The sequence below is a fragment of the Apodemus sylvaticus genome, chromosome 5, assembly GCF_947179515.1.
Source record: "Apodemus sylvaticus chromosome 5, mApoSyl1.1, whole genome shotgun sequence".
Lineage (NCBI taxonomy): Eukaryota > Metazoa > Chordata > Mammalia > Rodentia > Muridae > Apodemus > Apodemus sylvaticus.
In genome coordinates, this window is record NC_067476.1 from 32,623,364 (window position 1) to 32,641,611 (window position 18,248).

An 18,248-nucleotide genomic window follows, 5' to 3' on the forward strand; every position below is an offset into this window, starting at 1 on the left:
CTGTATAGAGAGAACCTCAAATACACCACGAAACAGTTCAGAAAGTCTCTAACAATATCCTTAGACTCACTCCTTCAGTACCTACAAGGAACAAAAAGTCTCCTCTACATGGTCCATTATGTTCACAGCACGGCTTTGAAAAGCATCCAAGTCTACCCATAAAACTTTTAATACAACAGGCTGTATCAGTAATAGAACTCGAACTGCATAAAACCAGAGCTTTGCCAAGAAATCATTAAAGCTCCTCCTCCTGTTTGCAAATGAGAACTTTGTGACTAGTCTTTGGCTTCCATGCAGGACGGAGAATCTTGCATTAATTTGTTGTTCTTTCAAAACCAGCTGTAAGTAGGACAGAATGTATGAGGCAACTACTGTGGAAAGTGAGGAACAGGCTGGGCAGCTCTGGGGTCTTTGAAGGCAGAGAAATGATGGCCCCCAACTTTCTACATGGAAATGCTAGGCCAAGACTAGCCCAAGTGGAGAAGTCAAGAGACAAGGCACCAAAGGCACAGGTGCTCAGGGAGGCTTGGCTGGGCGCAGGTGAGGTGATAGTCCATGACATGCAGTAGAGATCTAGTACAGGTTTTAATGTACTGCACTGGCCTGCCTTTAAAACTGAGGGCCAAGTCACTCCCAAAATCTGAATGCTGAAGCCTTAAGCCCAGGACGGCAGGATGGGAGATGGGGCCGCTAATGCAGCTAACTGAAGTCATAGGATGGGGCCCTGGTGCTACAGTTAAGTGTCCTCTTATGGATAGTCACTCCAAGAGCTAAAAGGAGCTGTCTGCAACCCAAGGACAGCTCTCACCAGACACCAACCCTACTGGCCCTGTGACCGTGTATGTCCCCAGAACTGAGAAAATAATTTCTGCTATGTAAGCCACCCAGACTATGGCACTGCTACGGAAGCCTACACAGATTAACAAACAGGGAAGAGACCATTTCAGACATTCAGATGGAAGCCCCAAAGGGCAGATCTTAAAACAGACCTTTAGAATGTATAAAAATCAAAATAATGACCAAGCTAACAGGACTTTCAAGATTATTCATTAATGTAACTGCTAGACAGAACAAAGAGTAAACACAATATCTAGCATAATATTAAAAAGTACCACATCCATGATGCTTACTCCACAGATGCAGCTAAAGTTGGTTCAAGGAGATGCTAGCGCAATTCAGAGAAGTAGTTATTATAGGCATCTCTAAGGACGGAAAGCAAAGGTGACCATAATAAAGCATGTGTCTGGCAGGATCCAGGGACTATAAGAAATGGAATTTCTTGGGCTGGAGAGATAGCTCAGTGGTTAAGAGCACTGACTGCTCTTCCAAACGTCCTGAGTTCAATTCCCAGCAACCACATGGTGGCTCACAACATCTGTAATGGGATCTGATGCCCTCTTCTGGTGTCTGAAGACAACTATAGTATACATAAAATAAATAAATAAATCCTTTAAAAAATGGAATTTCTTAAGTAAAAAGTAAAGTGTATCAACTGGAAATCTTACAAGGGCTGGGACTATAGCTCAGTGGTAGAGCATTTGCCCAGCACACGTGAGGCCCTACCGTCAAGTGCAAGCCGTACCAAACAAACAAACAACAAAGCCCTCAGACCTAGAAAGCAGATATAGTAATGCAAATACAGGTTTAGGAAATAAGAATGGGAGTTATAATATTTTTTAAACAAGCAAATAATCAGCCTCAGCTGTGTTTGGCTTTAAAGCGTACTGTGGAACACTGACAGAAAATGAACAACTTAAAACACTACAGGCAGAAAATGAACAACTTAAAACACTACAGGCAGAAAATAAACAACTTAAAACACTACAGGCAGAAAATAAACAACTTAAAACACTACAGGCAGAAAATAAACAACTTAAAACACTACAGGCAGAAAATAAACAACTTAAAACACTATAGGCAGAAAATGAACAACTTAAAACACTACAGGCAGAAAATAAACAACTTAAAACACTATAGGCAGAAAATGAACAACTTAAAACACTACAGGCAGAAAATAAACAACTTAAAACACTACAGGCAGAAAATAAACAACTTAAAACACTACAGGCAGAAAATGAACAACTTAAAACACTACAGGCAGAAAATGAACAACTTAAAACACTACAGGCAGAAAATGAACAACTTAAAACACTACAGGCAGAAAATAAACAACTTAAAACACTACAGGCAGAAAATAAACAACTTAAAACACTACAGGCAGAAAAGGAACAACTTAAAACACTACAGGCAGAGGCAGGGAGATGCATGTGAGTTCAGTGCAGAAACAAATGAAGGTGGGGCTGCAGGGCAGGGAAGAGAACCCTTACAGTGCCAGCTAAAGGTTTTGCAGTCTGAAATCTCGGCAAATTCTTCTAAATTTTTTGCCCAGAGTAGCACAAGGCTTATTGTTATGTTATTGTTATTGTTAGGTATTACTAAATTAAATCATTATAATTAAATACAAATGTGTTAAAAAGAAATGATAAGGACTGCTTATAAGTTAATTCATAGTTTAAATCTTTCATTAAGTGAGTATGAACTATTAAAACTGGAAACCATACACAGTACACACAGTTAGCTCCCTTAATGAACTTAGAGGAAGGGTCTCAGCCTAAACGGGCCCTAACCCTGCTACATGGCCAAGAATGACCCTCAGCCTCATTTTTCTGCCCCTACTTCCCAAGTGGGAGGATCACAGGTGCATACCACCACACCCAGTTTGTGCACCACTGGGGGGATTGAACCCAGAGCTTTACACGCTTGCTACTCAAGCATTTTACAAATGGACCTAAACCCACAGCCAAATCACAAATACCTTACAATCGTCAATCATATGGTAAATAATGGCAGGGATTTATATAGATAAAAGACAGTTACAGAAAGCAACAAAATTGCATCATGATTAAAATGCTAGACATGAGTGCCAGGCATGGTGGTACACATCTTTAATCCCAGCACAAGGCAAACACTGACTGGACTGCTGAGCCCCAGGCCAGCCAGGACTACATAGCAAGTTCCAGCCAGCTACACTAGTCCCTGACAAGCTCTCCTGCTTGCTGGGGTTGGATCTTGGACTTCTCTTCGATTATATCCGAGTCAGCTTTCTGCTATGGATGGTTTCCTCCACGGGTTAAGCTTATCTTCAATTCCTTAGGACAAGTTGGAGGCTTAACTGGGTGGGGTCTTAGGCTGAAGGGACCACTCTATTTCATTTAGCAACAAGCTTTTCTTTTTTTTTTTTTTAAAGATTTATTTATTATATGTAAGTACACTGTAGCTGTCTTCAGACACCCCAGAAAAGGGCATCAGATCTCATTACAGATGGTTGTGAGCCACCATGTGGTTGCTGGAATTTGAACTCTGGACCTTCGGAAGAGAGGTCAATGCTCTTAACCCCTGAGCCATCTCTCCAGCCCCCCAAGCTTTTCTCTAAACATAAACTCCCAGAGCACAGAACTTAGCTCCATTGCACTTCCTGGTGGTCCTTTTCTCCTCAAACTTTACATTTTGCATTTCTGTTTGTCGAGCTGGCTCCTTTTCTTTATAGATCTGCATCAGAGTGATTACTAGCAACCCCATGACTAAGTCAATACAAGGCTGTCTTTAAAATCTCCTCTGCTAACACGATTAATCCAAAACTCTTCAATAAGCCTCTGGCATATCTTTTAGACAAGAGCAAAAAGCAGCCTCATTCTTTGCCCAGCTGTCCCAAGGATGGTATCTAGGCCACTGACTCATGTAGCTGGTCTGTCATCAGTCACACCGCTCTTAGCACCGTGCTTCTACTAGTATAGCCCCCTAAACCCCACTTACAGCATTTAACCGCTTTTCTACTCCAGAGTCCCAAAGTCCACAACAAGCAGCATGGTCAAGCTATCACAGTACTGGTACCAACTTGTTCTTAGTCACTGTTGTACTGCTGCAAAGAGACACCATGACCAAGGCAATGCTTATGAAAGAAAGCATTTAACTGGGGGCTTGCTTAGTTTCAGAGGGTTAGTCTATTATCATCAAAGTGGGAAGCACGGTAGCATGCAGGCAGGTACTGGGGCAGAACTGAGACCATGATCCACAGGTAGAGTAGGGGCTTCTGGTGTGGGCTTTATTTATTATTTATTTGTTGGTCGGTTGGTTGGTTGGTTGGTTTTTTTAGACAGGACTTCACTATGAAGCATTTTGGTTGGTTGGTTGGCTGGCTGGCGGGCAGGCTGGCTGGGTTTTTAAACAGGACTTCACTATGAAGCCTTGGTCGTCTAGGAACTCACTCTGTAGACCAGGCTGGTTGGTTGGCTGGTTGTTTTTTTTTTTTTAAGAAAGGACTTCACTATGAAGCTTGATTGTTGGAAACCAGGCTGGCCTCTAAGCTCAAACTCACAGAGACCTGTCTGCCTCTGCCCCTCAAGTGCTGGGATTAGAGGTGTATGCCACCACTACCTGGCTACTGCAGGCTGGACTTTGCTGGAAGCGTAAAGTTGGCCAGGCGGTGGTAGCGCATGCCTTTAATCCCAGCATTTGGGAGGCAGAGGCAGGAGAATTTCTGAGTTCGAGGTCAGCCTGGTCTACATAGTGAGTTCTAGGACAGCCAGGGCTACATAGAGAAAACCTGTTCAGGAAAAAACAACAACAACAACAACAAAAAAAACAAAAACAAAAAAAAACAAAAAAAGAAAAGAAACCACAAAGTCTAACCCCAGTGACTTCCTCCAACAAGGACACACCTCCAAATCCTTCTAATGCTTCTCAAGTAGAGCTACTCCCAGGTAACTAAGCACAGCCTAAGGGGGCCACTCTTATTCAAACCACCACACATAGTGACACTCGGTTTCAATACATCAAACTGACCAAAAAAGAAATATTTATCAATATCTTTGGACCTGATCAGAGTAATGTTAGTGCATTTTGTGTTACTACACACAGCAACTAAGGTTATTAGATTAACTAATAACAAACAGAATCTTGTATCTCACACTCTCAGAGGCTGGGAATTCCAAGTCCAAGGTGTGAACATGTGAAGAACACCTTCTTGTTGCTTCTCTGCATGCAGAAGGTAGAAGCCCAAGAGAGCAAGTCCATCCTGATGTCCAATGTCTCGAAAATACGTAGTTATGTATTTACCTGTGTGTGTGAGACAGAACAGACAAACACACACACACACACACACACACACACACACACACACACGACAGGGAGAAAGGGGGTGGCATCCACGTAACAGCCTTCAGTCAATTCTGGAATCCCACTTTGCTGAGCAGGTCTCTCTTGCATTTGCTGATGAACCCCCTGCATACTCCAGACTGTAAGCCAGGCCCGTAAGCCACGGAAACCTTTAAAGAATTTCCTTTTTGTTACGTGTGTACAGGATGCATGAACTACAGTGCATACACAGAGGTCAGAGGTCAACTCTGAAGAACTGGTTTTCTCCATCCACCTTTACATCAGTTCCAGGGATCAAACTCGGTTTGGTAAGCTTCAAGAGCAAGAACCTTTACCCAACGAGCCATTGCGCCAGCCTGTGAGGCTTTGGAATTTGTTTTAAAGATATACTTTATGTGTATTTTGCCTTCATATACATATGTTATATATAACCACATGCATGTATGGTATCCACAGAGGCCCAAAGAAGGCAATGAATCCTCTGGAACTGGAATAGAGCAGCTGTGAGCTGCCAAACTGATGCTGGAAACTGAGCCTGGGACCTCAGGAAAAGTAGTAAATTATCTTAGTGGCTGAACCATCTCTCCAGCCCCAGGGCTGTTTTTTTCTATGAAAAACGAGCATTAATTCTTTCAGGCAGTAGAGCCCCAAACAAGAGAAATACTTCCCTAAAGGCCCACCTTCCAATGTCATTACACTTAATTTAATCTTATTAAAGTAAAGGGAGCATTCAGTCACTGCAATCTTGAACCGAAAATATAAGTTTCCTATGTGTTAATAAAATCAATAATTTTTATCTTAAAATTTTTAAGGAAAAAGAAAATGCAAATATATTATTTCCAAAGCAGAAATGAATTGGAAACTGAAAGACAAAGGCCACGGCTGCCGACCTCCACTAAGAACACATGTCCTTTCCTTGCAAACGGCTCACTACAATTATCTGAAATAGTGAGACAAACGTATCTTCCTGATTTATGACTAAATGGTGCATGCTTGTGCTATTATGATTATTTGGTATAATTAGGTTTCCAGACTACACAATTCTTTCCTTTCCTTATGAGGTAGCTGTGGACGAGCACCTCTGCTTCCACCTCCAATGTGCTCACCTGACAGGCATGTGCCGCCATGTCTGATTTATGCAGTGTTGGGGATCAAAACCAGGGCTTCAGTCACGCCAGAAAAAAAAAAAAAAAGAAAGAAAGAAAAAAAGAAAGAAGCACTAACGTGAGTTACATCCCCAGTCCTGCACCACGCAGTCCTTATAGTTAAATTTAGGGGCTGGAGAGACAGTATAGCGGTTAAGAGCTTGCTGCTCTTCAGAGGGTCCGCGTTTGTTTCCCAGAACCCAGGCCAGATGACTCACCGTGGCACACAACTACATACAGTTGCTAGGAGAGGGGATCTGACGGCTCTCCTACCTCAAACCATAATCCCACCTGGAACATGTATGCATGCATGCACTCACGCACACATACAATTAAAGCATATCTTTTTAAAAACTAAATTAAAAACAAAACTGCACTGTGTATCCACAAGTTGACGACAGTACTTATAGCAGAGCTCTGACCAGATGGTGACAATCCAGTAACAGCTTCGCGGCACTGTATATGCTAAGTCACTCACTCCTCAGCCAGAAAACATCTGCACTTTGTGGACAGAGACTCTGAGACATGGAAAAGCAACTAGGTTATACAGCGAAACCCTTCTGTATGTAGGGCAGTGTCTGAGACAAGGCCGCATTTAACCCTGACTGTCCAGGAACCTGCCACGTAGAAGGCCTGCCTGCCTCTGTCTCCAAAGTGCTAGGATCAGGGATGTGCACCACCATGCCTGGTTCTGAAGCACTAACATTAAGCTGACTTCCGCATACAGCCTGTGTTCAAAATTGCCAAACAGGTTCTTCCCAAGTTATTTTTCAATTTTTCTACACATAAACATCCTAGAAATGCAGGATAGGACAAATCCTACAACACAGAATCCAGCAAAACACCATGATTAACTCCACTTGCTCTTCACACTGACTCCAGTTTTCCTGACACTGGGCAGACGCCTCAGTGGTAGTCATGCGCTTTAGCAATGTGCTCACGTGCACACGCGCGCGCACAGACCTAAATTCAGACGTGCAGCACGCACACCCACTGCTGAGTGCTGGGGAAGTGGAGGTAGGCAGACCCCTGGGCTTGCTGCACACGAGTGACACACACTCCTCGCTTTGCTGCTCTTCCTTTCAGTTGTCACACTATCACCTCTTTTAAAAGACAAGTTCTCATTGTTGGGAGCAGACAAAAGGAACTTGTCTTAGTACTGCCATTTTGACCTCAGACTCCATTTTACCTAGCTGACCAGCCACCTCTAAGCAATAATACCCCAAACATAATGCCTGTTCTAACAACAGAAAGAAGAAATTAATTTGATTGGCTGGGCAAAACAGATACATTAATGTCAGCTGACAATGATGGAACACTTGGGAGAGTCCCTAATCCCTGAGTTGTGACAGGTAAAGACTACACCTGTAACTGGGCCCAGGTGCTTGAGGCTTGTGCACTTATCAACGCTATTTCAGCCCCTACTTAAGAATACCAGAGGAAATCAGGCTCCAGAGTCTTTGTCTGGTGGTCCTGATTGATCAGCGACTCTGCTACGTGCTGGGAAGAACAACAGATTGTGCTATCACGAGAGCCCACTGGTGTATTCTCTCCTCTTCCTTGTGGTATGCACAACAGACAAGGTGTAACACTCATGGCATGAGTGTTTAAAAGTGACCTGGAACTCACTTTTAAATTCAAGAGATCCATCTGCCTCTGCCACCTGAGACCAGGCACTAAAGGCCTCCATCCTCCTCCACATCCACTGACCACCAACATTTTTTTCAAGAGACTAAGGAGTTTGGCAGATAAAAGAGAAATCAGCGGAAATCAAAGTCATTTGCTTGCCTTTTATTTCTTTAAATCACTTACCAAAAGGGTAAAGACAAAAGAGAACCCAAAGACAGATCTTACATTCCTGAAAAATCACTGTGGGCTGGCCAATTCTGCCAGAATGCCCTCTGTAATATTCTTAGGTGAGGACCCTAGAAAACAAACACGCTCATTTCTACAGCCAGCACCTGTGGGCAGGAGCATCAAGAGTTCAAGGTTAGCCTCAACTACACAGCAGAACAGCCTTGAGACTCTCTGAGAAACCGAAGAAACGAGGGAGGGGACATGGTTCGGCTGGTAAGCTGCTTGCAATACAAGAGTAAGTACCCGAGTCCTCAGCATCCACACAGAAGCCAAGTGCATCGCTGGGAGGCAGGAGGGAGAACAGCCAGGCCCTGCTGGCCAGTATAGTCCTGTCAAGGCATTCTACGTACAGTCCGAGATGCCATTTCAAAGCTTAAGGTGGCAAAGGACAGTTGAGGTTACTTAACATTAATCTCTTCCTTCCAAACACATATGTAGATGTGTATGTGAGCATACACATACATGTGAAATAAGCAAAAATTATAATCAGTTTCAAGGATAAATAAAACAATGAGATGCTACTTGAATAGCTAAGAAAGCAAAAACCATACCATTGGGCCCTAACAAGTTTCTGACATGAAACCGATATTAATGAGCTTAAATTAAGTAAATGCACATTTTAGAATATCAATAAATTACAGGGGCAAAGGTCTATGACCTGTGTTCAGTCACAATGACCTTCATTTCCTATATTAAATATGAACGTTTATTAATTATTAGGCAATATTTATGAACTAATCAAACAGTAATTTTAGAAAAGTCAGGGCTGAAGAAAGATGAAGATCTGTGTGCAGATGCCCAGTGCCTACAAAAGATGTAGGGTGTGGCCACATGTGCACCTGTGATGTTGGGGGTAAAAGGACAGGAAGATGGCTGGGATTTGTTGGGCACCGGACAGTTCCAGTGGAGACCACCCAAGGGAGTAAGTAATGGAACAGGATACCTGATGTGCCTACCTGAGCACGGCCCACCCATATACACACCGAATATTCATGCACTTGCCCCTACCCCACCCCCCACTTCACTTCAAGTCCTCAAATGTTACTAGTATTTCTAATACTCCAGGTTTTATAAGAGTTACACTAACACATCTCAGGACATATGAAGGTTCTCAAAAGAAGCTTCCCCACATAAGTTTTCACCTTTACTTATACTCATTGGGGGAGGGGCATGCATGGACCACAGTAGGTCTGGGCTTGTCAGAGGACAATTTGAGGGACGTGGCTATCTGCTTTCACTAGGTACATTCCAGGAATGTAACTTAGGTTACCAGGCTTGCTGGCAAACACCTTTACCAGCTGAGCCACCTTGCTGGTTCTGTAGTCTCCTTATTCAATATAATTTTGGTGGGGGCATATCATCTTGCTGTATTTTAGCCTGGGGCTAACCCTGAACTCATGGGTTAACTTCTTAAGGAATAGTGATGTTGCTTCCTATTTTTCTTTATGTTATTTTTATGTTTGTGTGGATATCTTCTTTTTAGATTTGTTGGAAGATTACTTTCTTACTTTTTCTAGGGTGTAGTTTCCCTCCTTGTGTTGGTGTTTTCCATCTATTATCCTTTGTTGGGCTGGATTTGTAGGAAGATATTGTATAAATTTGGTTTTGTCATGGAATATCTTGGTTTCTCCATCTATGGTGATTGAGAGTTTTGCTGGGTATAGTAGCCTGGGCTGGCATTTGTGTTCTCTTAGGGTTTGTATGAGGTCTTCTGGCTTTCATAGTCTCTGGTGAGAAGTCTGGTGTAATTCTGATAGGTCTGCCTTTATATGTTACTTGCCCTTTTCCCTTACTGCTTTTAATAGTCTTTCTGTGTTTAGTGCATTTGCTGTTTTGATTATTATGTGACAGGAGGAATTTCTTTTCTGGTCCAATCTATTTGGAGTTCTGTAGGCTTCTTGTATGTGAATAGGCATCTCTTTCTTTAGGTTAGGGAAGTTTTCTTCTATAATTTTGTTGAAGATATTTACTGGCCCTTTAAGCTGGAAATCTTCACTCTCAAAAATATGGAACACTTCATGAATTTGAGTGTCATACTTGCACAGGGGCCATGCTAATCTTCTCTGTATCGTTCCCATTTTTGTACATGTGCTGCCGAAGCGAGCACGTGGGTTAACTTCTTAAGCCTCCTAAGTATGTGTCACTAACTCGTTTGAACATTATACTGAAAGTTGAAGTGGCACCTATCTATAATCCTGGAAGCCAGGAGGGCTAGCCAGGAGAAGCCAGAGTCTGAAGTCAGCCTGGGCTACACTGCAAGACCCTGTCTCAAAATAAGTGAAAATCATATTAAACATGCAAGGCACAGTGGTACATGCCTATAGCCTGAGCTACTTGGGAGGCTTTGGCAAGAAGATAGTTTGAGGTCAGCAACATGGTAAGCCCCTACCTCAAAATACACCCTGCTGCTGCCTCCTTCCCATAATGCTAGGCGCTCTGCCATTGACCTGGAGTCCCAGCATTCAGGAAGTTAGGAAAGGAAGATCACTTGACCCTGGAATTCAAAGCTAGCCTAGGCTAAAACACAGTGAGATGAGTCAGGAATGACAGGGGATTAAGGAGACAGCAGAACAGAGCGTCAGAAGCCTGTATCGGCACTGCTTCCTTCAAGCCTTTTATTTTGTTGTAGTGCAGTGCATTAAATGTAGGACATACCTGTGCTAACTAACTAAGGAAGCAGTATCTTGCTGGGTCATAAGTTCAGGTCCACGCCTTCTGAACTGTCACACCGATGAGTAAGCAACCTGAGTTGCATCAACAGTCAGTCTCAACTACAACTGCGTTCCAGAATACTCCATTTTCACATTGCCTCAACTGCAAACCAAATGAAGGCCCTCTGAAACTAACAGTGCTGGCTGAAAGGTCTCTACACTAAAGAGCTGTCTCCACAGGATAGCACGGGACACAGGTGCTTGTCTGTCCAGCACTGGAATTACAAATCCATTAAGGAAACGCTAAGGGTGCTTTACGAGATGGAAGCAATATTTACAATGCCTGGGTGATCTGAAGATGCCACCGGCAATGTGAAATTCAAACAGGCAAACAAATAAGAAAAAGAAAGTAGCAGGGCGGTGGTGGCGCACGCCTTTAATCCCAGCACTTGGGAGGCAGAGGCAGGTGGATTTCTGAGTTCGAGGCCAGCCTGGTCTACAGAATAAGTTCCAGGACAGCCAGGGCTATACAGAGAAACCCTGTCTCGAAAAAAACCAAATCAAAAAAACCAAAGAAAAAGAAAGTACACTACTCTAACAGAGGACTAGAGTTCAGTTCCCAGCATCCAGGACTGCAACTGCTGTAACTGCAGCACCAAGGCTGATCCAACGCTGTCTTCTTGCCTCTGAGAGCACAGGTCCTCAAGTGCACCAATCCACACACAGACCCACACAAATACACACGATTAGAAATGTATAAACTATACATTTTTAAAAGACTGCAACTGAATAGTGTACTCCTTGCGCTGGAGAATCTGATATAGGTGTGTTCCAAGTTCAAGAGCAGCAAGGAGGCTCTGAGGGCAGCCTGTCTCTGAGGGCAGCCTGTCTCAGAGGGCGGCCTGTCTCTGAAGGCAGCCTGTCTCTGAAGGCAGCCTGTCTCTGAAGGCAGCCTGTCTCTGAGGGCAGTCTGTCTCTGAGAGCAGCCTGTCTCTGAAGGCAGCCTGTCTCTGAGGGCAGCCTGTCTCTGAGGGCAGCCTGTCTCTGAGGGCAGCCTGTCTCTGAGGGCAGCCTGTCTCTGAGGGTGGCCTGGCTATCCAAAACCACATTGTAACTGGAAATACATTGAAAAATCATTAGTGGCTCTTGCCTCCAGCTTACCTGGGAGGGTGAGGCAGGAGGATCCCTTGAGCTCAGGAGTTTTGGAAGAGAGAGACACCATCTCTTTAAGCAGATGTCAGAATTGGGGACAGCAGGCAACAGAGGAAAGAGGGCAGGGATGTAGTGAAGTGGGAGAGAGCTTTTCTGGCACACGAGAGACTGTCAGATCCACAGCAGAAAGGAAAGGAGAAGGACAAAGAAAGAAGGCAAATAAAATAGGAAAGAAAGAAAAGAGGAAACAAACCCTTAAGTTTTATTTTGGTGTACAGACGGCCAATGGCTGGAGCTAGGGGTTGCCCCTTAGCCAGGGTGTGACATTCTACATCACACACCTGCCAAGTCTATTCTTAATGATAAAAAGGATGCCTCTACAGGTCTTCCTTGTTTGTTTTAAAGACAGAGGTCACCATGTACCTTTAGTTGGTGCCATACTTCCTATATAGACCACGCTGCCCTCACATTAGTGATCTTCCAGCCTCTGCCTCCCAAGGGCTGGTATCACAGACATGCACTGCATGCCCATCTTAAGGTCTTTATTTAAACAAGAAAGCAAAGTGTGATAAATCAAACACTGCTACTATAACCTGCTCACGTGTAGAAAACCTTCATTTCAACTCCGGCCTTAATTTCAAATTATAAGCATGCCCATATGTAGGAGACTACATAAAAGTGTGGTGTCATCATACAGAAGACTATCATATAGCCGATGCCCCCAAAATGTAAAAATGTAAAAAATGCCTATGACAAAAGATGCAGGCAAAAAGTACTCTTATGAAATTTGAATACACACAAAAAAGTATATAGTGTACTTCTATATTATATAATGTACATGTTTATCAAACAGAACTTTCTTTTGGAAAGTGTTGAACTCTGTGAAGGAAGAAGAGTGAAAGAGACAGCTGCCAGGAATATACTCAACAGTATCTTGAATGTTTTCTTCTTTAAAAAGATCAAACGTGTCATGGTATTAGGAACTGACAGAGCTGGCTGGCAGTTGTTGTGTTTTATACATTATGCTCAAAGTAGCTCACATTTTAAAGAAAACATCAAAGATATTAATTAAACTTTCAAACTATCTGAAAGTACTAGCATTTCTGGAACCATGCAAGCAAAACAAGGTATGGAGGAAAAATTATATTACCAACAAATAAATAAATAAATACATACATACATACATACATACATACATAAAACCATGTGCATTCATAACCAAAACTTTTTAAAAATTAAAGATTATAACAACCATATATGTTCAAGGGCTAAATTAGGTGACTGTTGTGACTGCACAAAATCCATTTTTATTATTAGAATGCTTCTATCTTTACATCGAGGAACCTTGTTAATTTTTGTTGGAATAAGATTGATTGAAAGCGCTAAGTTACTTTTGTCAAGGTCTTGTAGCAACCAAAGCAAAGAGAGGGATATTCACATATCAGCCCACCTTCTTGGAAGACACTTTTCTGGAGTAAGATTAAAATCCAGCTTTCTGGGGTACAAACACATATATCTTTAAGAATGGGTGGAGACAAAGCCAGGCAGTGGTGGCGCATGCCTTTGATCCCAGCACCTGGGAGGCAGAGGCAGGGAGATTTCTGAGTTTGAGGCCAGCCTGGTCTACAGAGTGAGTTCCAGGACAGCCAGGGCTACACAGAGAAACCCTGTCTCGAAAAACAAAAAAACAAAACAAAACAAAACAAAAGAGTGGGTAGAGATGGCAAATGAAAAGACAAATAGTTAGACATGATGGCGTATACCCAAGTACCCAGGATTCAGAAAGCTAAGGCAAGATCTCGCGTTCAATCCAGGGCAGACCAAGACACACACTATGACCCCATCTCAAAAATAAAATAAAACAATGACCAGAGGGCTGGTTCAGCAGATAAAAAGAGTCGCCTCGCACACCTGAGGACCAGATGCAGTGTACTCAACCCAGCACTCCTTTGGAAAATTGTCCCAGGAACTCAGAAGCTCACTGGCTAGCTAGGAGAGCACAGGACGGTAGAAACAAGAGACTCTGCCTCAACAAGGGAGCGCCCTCTGCCACAGGTTCCCCGTGGCACATATACATCCAAACATGCAATAATACATAAATTTTGAAAATAGGACAACATTTAGCAATGAGTGATAAACAGCCCAGAGCACAGACTACTAGACAAAAAAGTGCCTGGCTTGAGCAAGAGGGAGTGGGCTTGGGGCATAAAGCAGCCAAGCGATGACTCTGCACTGAAGGTAACAAGCCTGGCACTGATCTAAGCACACAGCGCACACCCGCCCTGCCTATTTAAGCCGTCTTTAAAGTAAGCTGTACATGACGTTCCTCTACCCCTGCATCTTTTCAATATTTTCTTCCCTGTATTTGGCTTTCTCCTTTCCTATTGGCTAGACTTGGCTTTCCGCTGCAGGATTTTTGTTTCTGATTTATATTTCTGCAGACTTTTTTCCAGCTTTGCCTTGGTGACAATCACCTTGCAGGGTGGATGCTCACATGGACAGCTGTGCCATCAGCCTTTTCTCCCATTCATCGGAGGAGATTCATGCATCTTCCTGCACACCTGGACCACTCTGCCAATCGGCTGACCTTTGCACTGTCCTCGCGTGACCTGAACTCCATCATCCCTTCCACTGTGAACAGACCACGCATTATCCTTCCGTCTCGGCTCTTTGGAAACCAGAGGAAACACGAGCTTCCTCCGAATGTGAGAAGGCGCACCGAAGTGCCTCTCACGGGCTGCTGCAGTTGGACGTCACAAAGGGACTGATCTTCACTTTGGCAGCTGCCTCTCTGGCGGTGGCTACAAGAGGGAAGGGGGTCAGGTCGACGACATGGCATACCAGTGCCGTCCCCTTCTAATGTCAGCCGCTCCATCTTCCCGCCCCCCCAAGTCTTCCATGTTTACTTTCTCTCCTTGGAAGCCTCCAGTGTGTGCTCTGTTGTACACAGTGTAAGACGTGGCTGCTTCCTACTGAAGCAGTGCTGACTGGGGGTGGGGGGTGGGGAGACAATGGTGACCTTTACCTTGGGAACTGCCTACCTACCTGACACTGTTGCTTGTCTTGCCCTCAGAGACGATCGGTAACTTTAGGCAAAAGGGGGGATAGATACCATCTTCTCTATCTTCCCAGTATCTATCAAGCTATATTAACAGTACAACCATCTACTGAGCATATGTCCTTCCTTAGACCTGAGTGTCTTGCAAGCCAAGAATTCAGTATATGTGTTAAGTTTTGCTCTGTAGAGCACAATACAATGCCTGATCCACAGTAATCATCCCATGCATTTCTGTTGACTGGAGAGTGAACACAGTTAACGCACACATACTACACTAATAAAGATAATTCTGGAAAAAAAAAACCGACATGTAATATTGCTGTAAAATGCTCAGTCAGCTAATGACTTGCTTTATATTATTTAACCCTTTCAGAATCCTTTAACCCTTAAGAGTCCTTAAGGTCTGAAAAATACAACATATAATTTCCTGATACCTGTTTCAGAGCAATCTGAGCTCCTCAGAATTTCGTTCCTTTTTTTTTTTTCTAGTTGCATTCGTCTAAGTGGCCTCAACCAGTTTCATAGCTCATGAAATAATGGTCTACATTGGGTTTTTGTTGTTGTTGTTCGTTGTTTATGTCTGAAGATCAGAACCTAAGAAAACTACACTAAGCTGTGATGCAAAGATTTCAGAACCTACTGAGGAGAAAGTGAAGAAAACTAAGCCAGGCAGAGCAACTCATAATATTGCTATCAAAAAGAGTTTTCGATTTGAAAACAGCAGGCTCCTAGGAAATTTTTTTTTGAAGAAAGAGTTTACAGGTTTTAAGCTAGGTGTGGTGGCACACACCTTTAACCCCAACACCTGGGAGGCAAAGGCAGGTAGATCTCTGAATTCAAGGCCAGCCTGATCTACTCCTGAGTTCAAGGGCAGCCAGGACTACACAGAGAACTCCATTCTCTAAAAAATAAAATAATAAAAAAAGTTTACAGGTTTTATATTTTAAATAATCTGTCTTGGACTGGAGAGATGGCTCAGTTTAACAACACTCCCTGTTGTCCCCCCCCCCCCCCCGCCCCCCATCCTCCCAGCACCCACACGGTGGCTCACAGCTGTAACTCCAGTGGCAGGTACCTGTCATCTGACACTGTCTTCTGGCCTCCTGAGGCATAATACATGTGACAAATATAACACGTAGGCAAAATGCCCATGCACGCAAATAACAAATAAAGAAAAAAAACCTCTTCTATTTACATAAATAACAAACTAATAAAGAAAAAATAACCTCTTCTATTTAAATAAATAACAAACTAATAATGAAAAACTAACCTCTTCTATTTGGCCTTTTTCACACATATTTCATTAGAGCAAAATCAAAGTGTTTACAGTCACTGTAAGAAGCACAGGTCTCAATCAGTGAGGAGGCCCATCCAGACCTGACATCCCACAATTCTCCATACGAAGACTGAGGTTTTAGGAATTTGAAGCCAGCCTAGATTATATAGAGATTCCAACTCTGTCTCGATTAATCCAATAACAATTAAAAAGTGCAATGTCTCACATAAGTATTGTTACCAAAGAACAATTAATTATTCCTTAAACAGTGACTAAGCCTCAACATGCTTCCTATATAATTAGACACTCACTTGATTTGAGCATGATTTTTGAGATTTGTAACCAGATAAAGCACTTTCTAGTCTTAAGTGAAGAGAAATTTTAACTTGAACAAACTGGTGGCATTTTACATTTCTAAACCCTAAAACCTCGCTAGGAGCCAGTTAACGACTACTACAAAAAATGATGTTAGGCTGTGTTTTTATTGTTTATATTTTGCTTAAGCTGTACCCTTTTTTTCTCATTCTGAAAGACATGCGCTACCAGAGTAAACTTTGACCCCAACAAACATCCCTATTTAAAGATCCTGGGAGTTTTCATTCTCTGAGCCTGGCTCTCGCAGCACCTTCAAAACTGTCAATAAATACTGAAACTGCAACCACCCAGGGCTTAGATGTGTGCCTACGAAAGCGATGCAAGTTAAACCTGGTAAGTCCAGGTCTCTAGTTCGAGACTGCCCTAGGCGGCAAACAGGGTGTCCACTACGGCACTATTTTCCAAAGGGAAAGGGTGTTAACGAGCTCGGGAAAAAGAAGGAAGTTTGTATCAGCAACTTAAGCCTCCAACGAACCGGGCTTTTCCCTCTGTTTTGGGTGACAGAACAACCCTGCTAGGTACTCCCATCTCGGGCAGGCAGGAGCTGGCCCAGCCGGAGACGCACCGAGGCTGCCCCCCGCCGTCGAGAGCGGCGCCGCCCCTTCGCTCTCTGCCCGGGTTTCTAGGCACCCGGGCCGACGCCCACTTTCTCCTGCACCCAGCGCGCAGGGCACCGCACTCACCCACATCCTGCTCGAACGGGTTGGCAGCGAACAGAGGCATCGCGCCGGCAACCGGAGCCGAATCCCGACGGTCTGGCGGGGCTCCGACTGCCCCGACTGGGCGACCCGCCGCGGCTTCCTAGACGGCTTGGCCGATCCGTGCCTTCACTTCCGCCGCCGTGCCTGCCCCGCGCGCGCCTGCGTGCCCCGCACCCGGCCGCCGCTGCTCCAGCCCCGCCGGCGGGCCCACACGACGCTTGGCTGAGCCCTGTCACCCTGTAATGGCCTCTCTGCTGTCCCAAAGACGAGGCGGCCCTTGGCCCGACGCCTGATCAGGCACGGCAGCCGCCACAGTCACCTTTCCGCAGTGAGGACCCGAGAGAGCCAGGGAGCGGGGGGGAGGGGCTTCGGGGCCGGAAGTTGTGGCAGCTGGAGTTGCCCGAGAGCCGGAGAGCTTGCCGGTCCAGAGAGGCGAGGTCGGGTGCGATGCTCCGGAATGTCGTTTCCTCCGCCCCAGGCTATGACAACAACTCTTCTCTTACCCGAGTACTTCCCGGGTACCAGGTCAGGTCTTGCCACTCGGACCCCGCGCCCGCTCCGCGTCGTGGTTACTATGGAAACAGAGCTGCTGCCCTATGAAAGGCACAGAGATTTGCCGCCCCAGTTGCTGATGCTCAGAGGATCCTTCGGTGATACTAGCCTAAAGAGTCACCCTGGAAAGCGGTTGTGGAAACACTCTTTGCTTCTCATTTCTCCTGCATAAAACACAGTTTGGACCATGGAATATGAAAACGAGTGAAGGGGCTGGAGAGAGTTGGCTCAGCAATTAAGAGCACTTGCTGCTTAGGTTTTCGTATCCTCGCGGAGGCAAAGTTTAAAGAAACCTGTAATGCCTAGTTCCAGGGAACCTGACACCCT

At 44.3% G+C, this 18,248-nt stretch overlaps 1 protein-coding gene and 1 non-coding gene across 2 annotated transcripts in view; both read right to left on the reverse strand.

Annotated features, from left to right (window-relative positions):
* The window catches only part of Stam2 (signal transducing adaptor molecule 2), a 47,785-nt gene extending 30,075 nt beyond the window's left edge, over nucleotides 1-17,710 (reverse strand). The window contains exon 1 of the mRNA XM_052182481.1: nucleotides 17,352-17,710. Within this exon, the coding sequence (XP_052038441.1) occupies nucleotides 17,352-17,391 (40 nt within the window). The 5' untranslated portion in view covers nucleotides 17,392-17,710. The remainder of the gene's footprint in view (nucleotides 1-17,351) is intronic.
* LOC127686477 (U6 spliceosomal RNA) lies at nucleotides 10,157-10,263 on the reverse strand. The gene has a single exon (XR_007978109.1). It is a non-coding gene; the product is annotated as a U6 spliceosomal RNA (small nuclear RNA).
* Nucleotides 17,711-18,248: the final 538 nt, after the last annotated feature.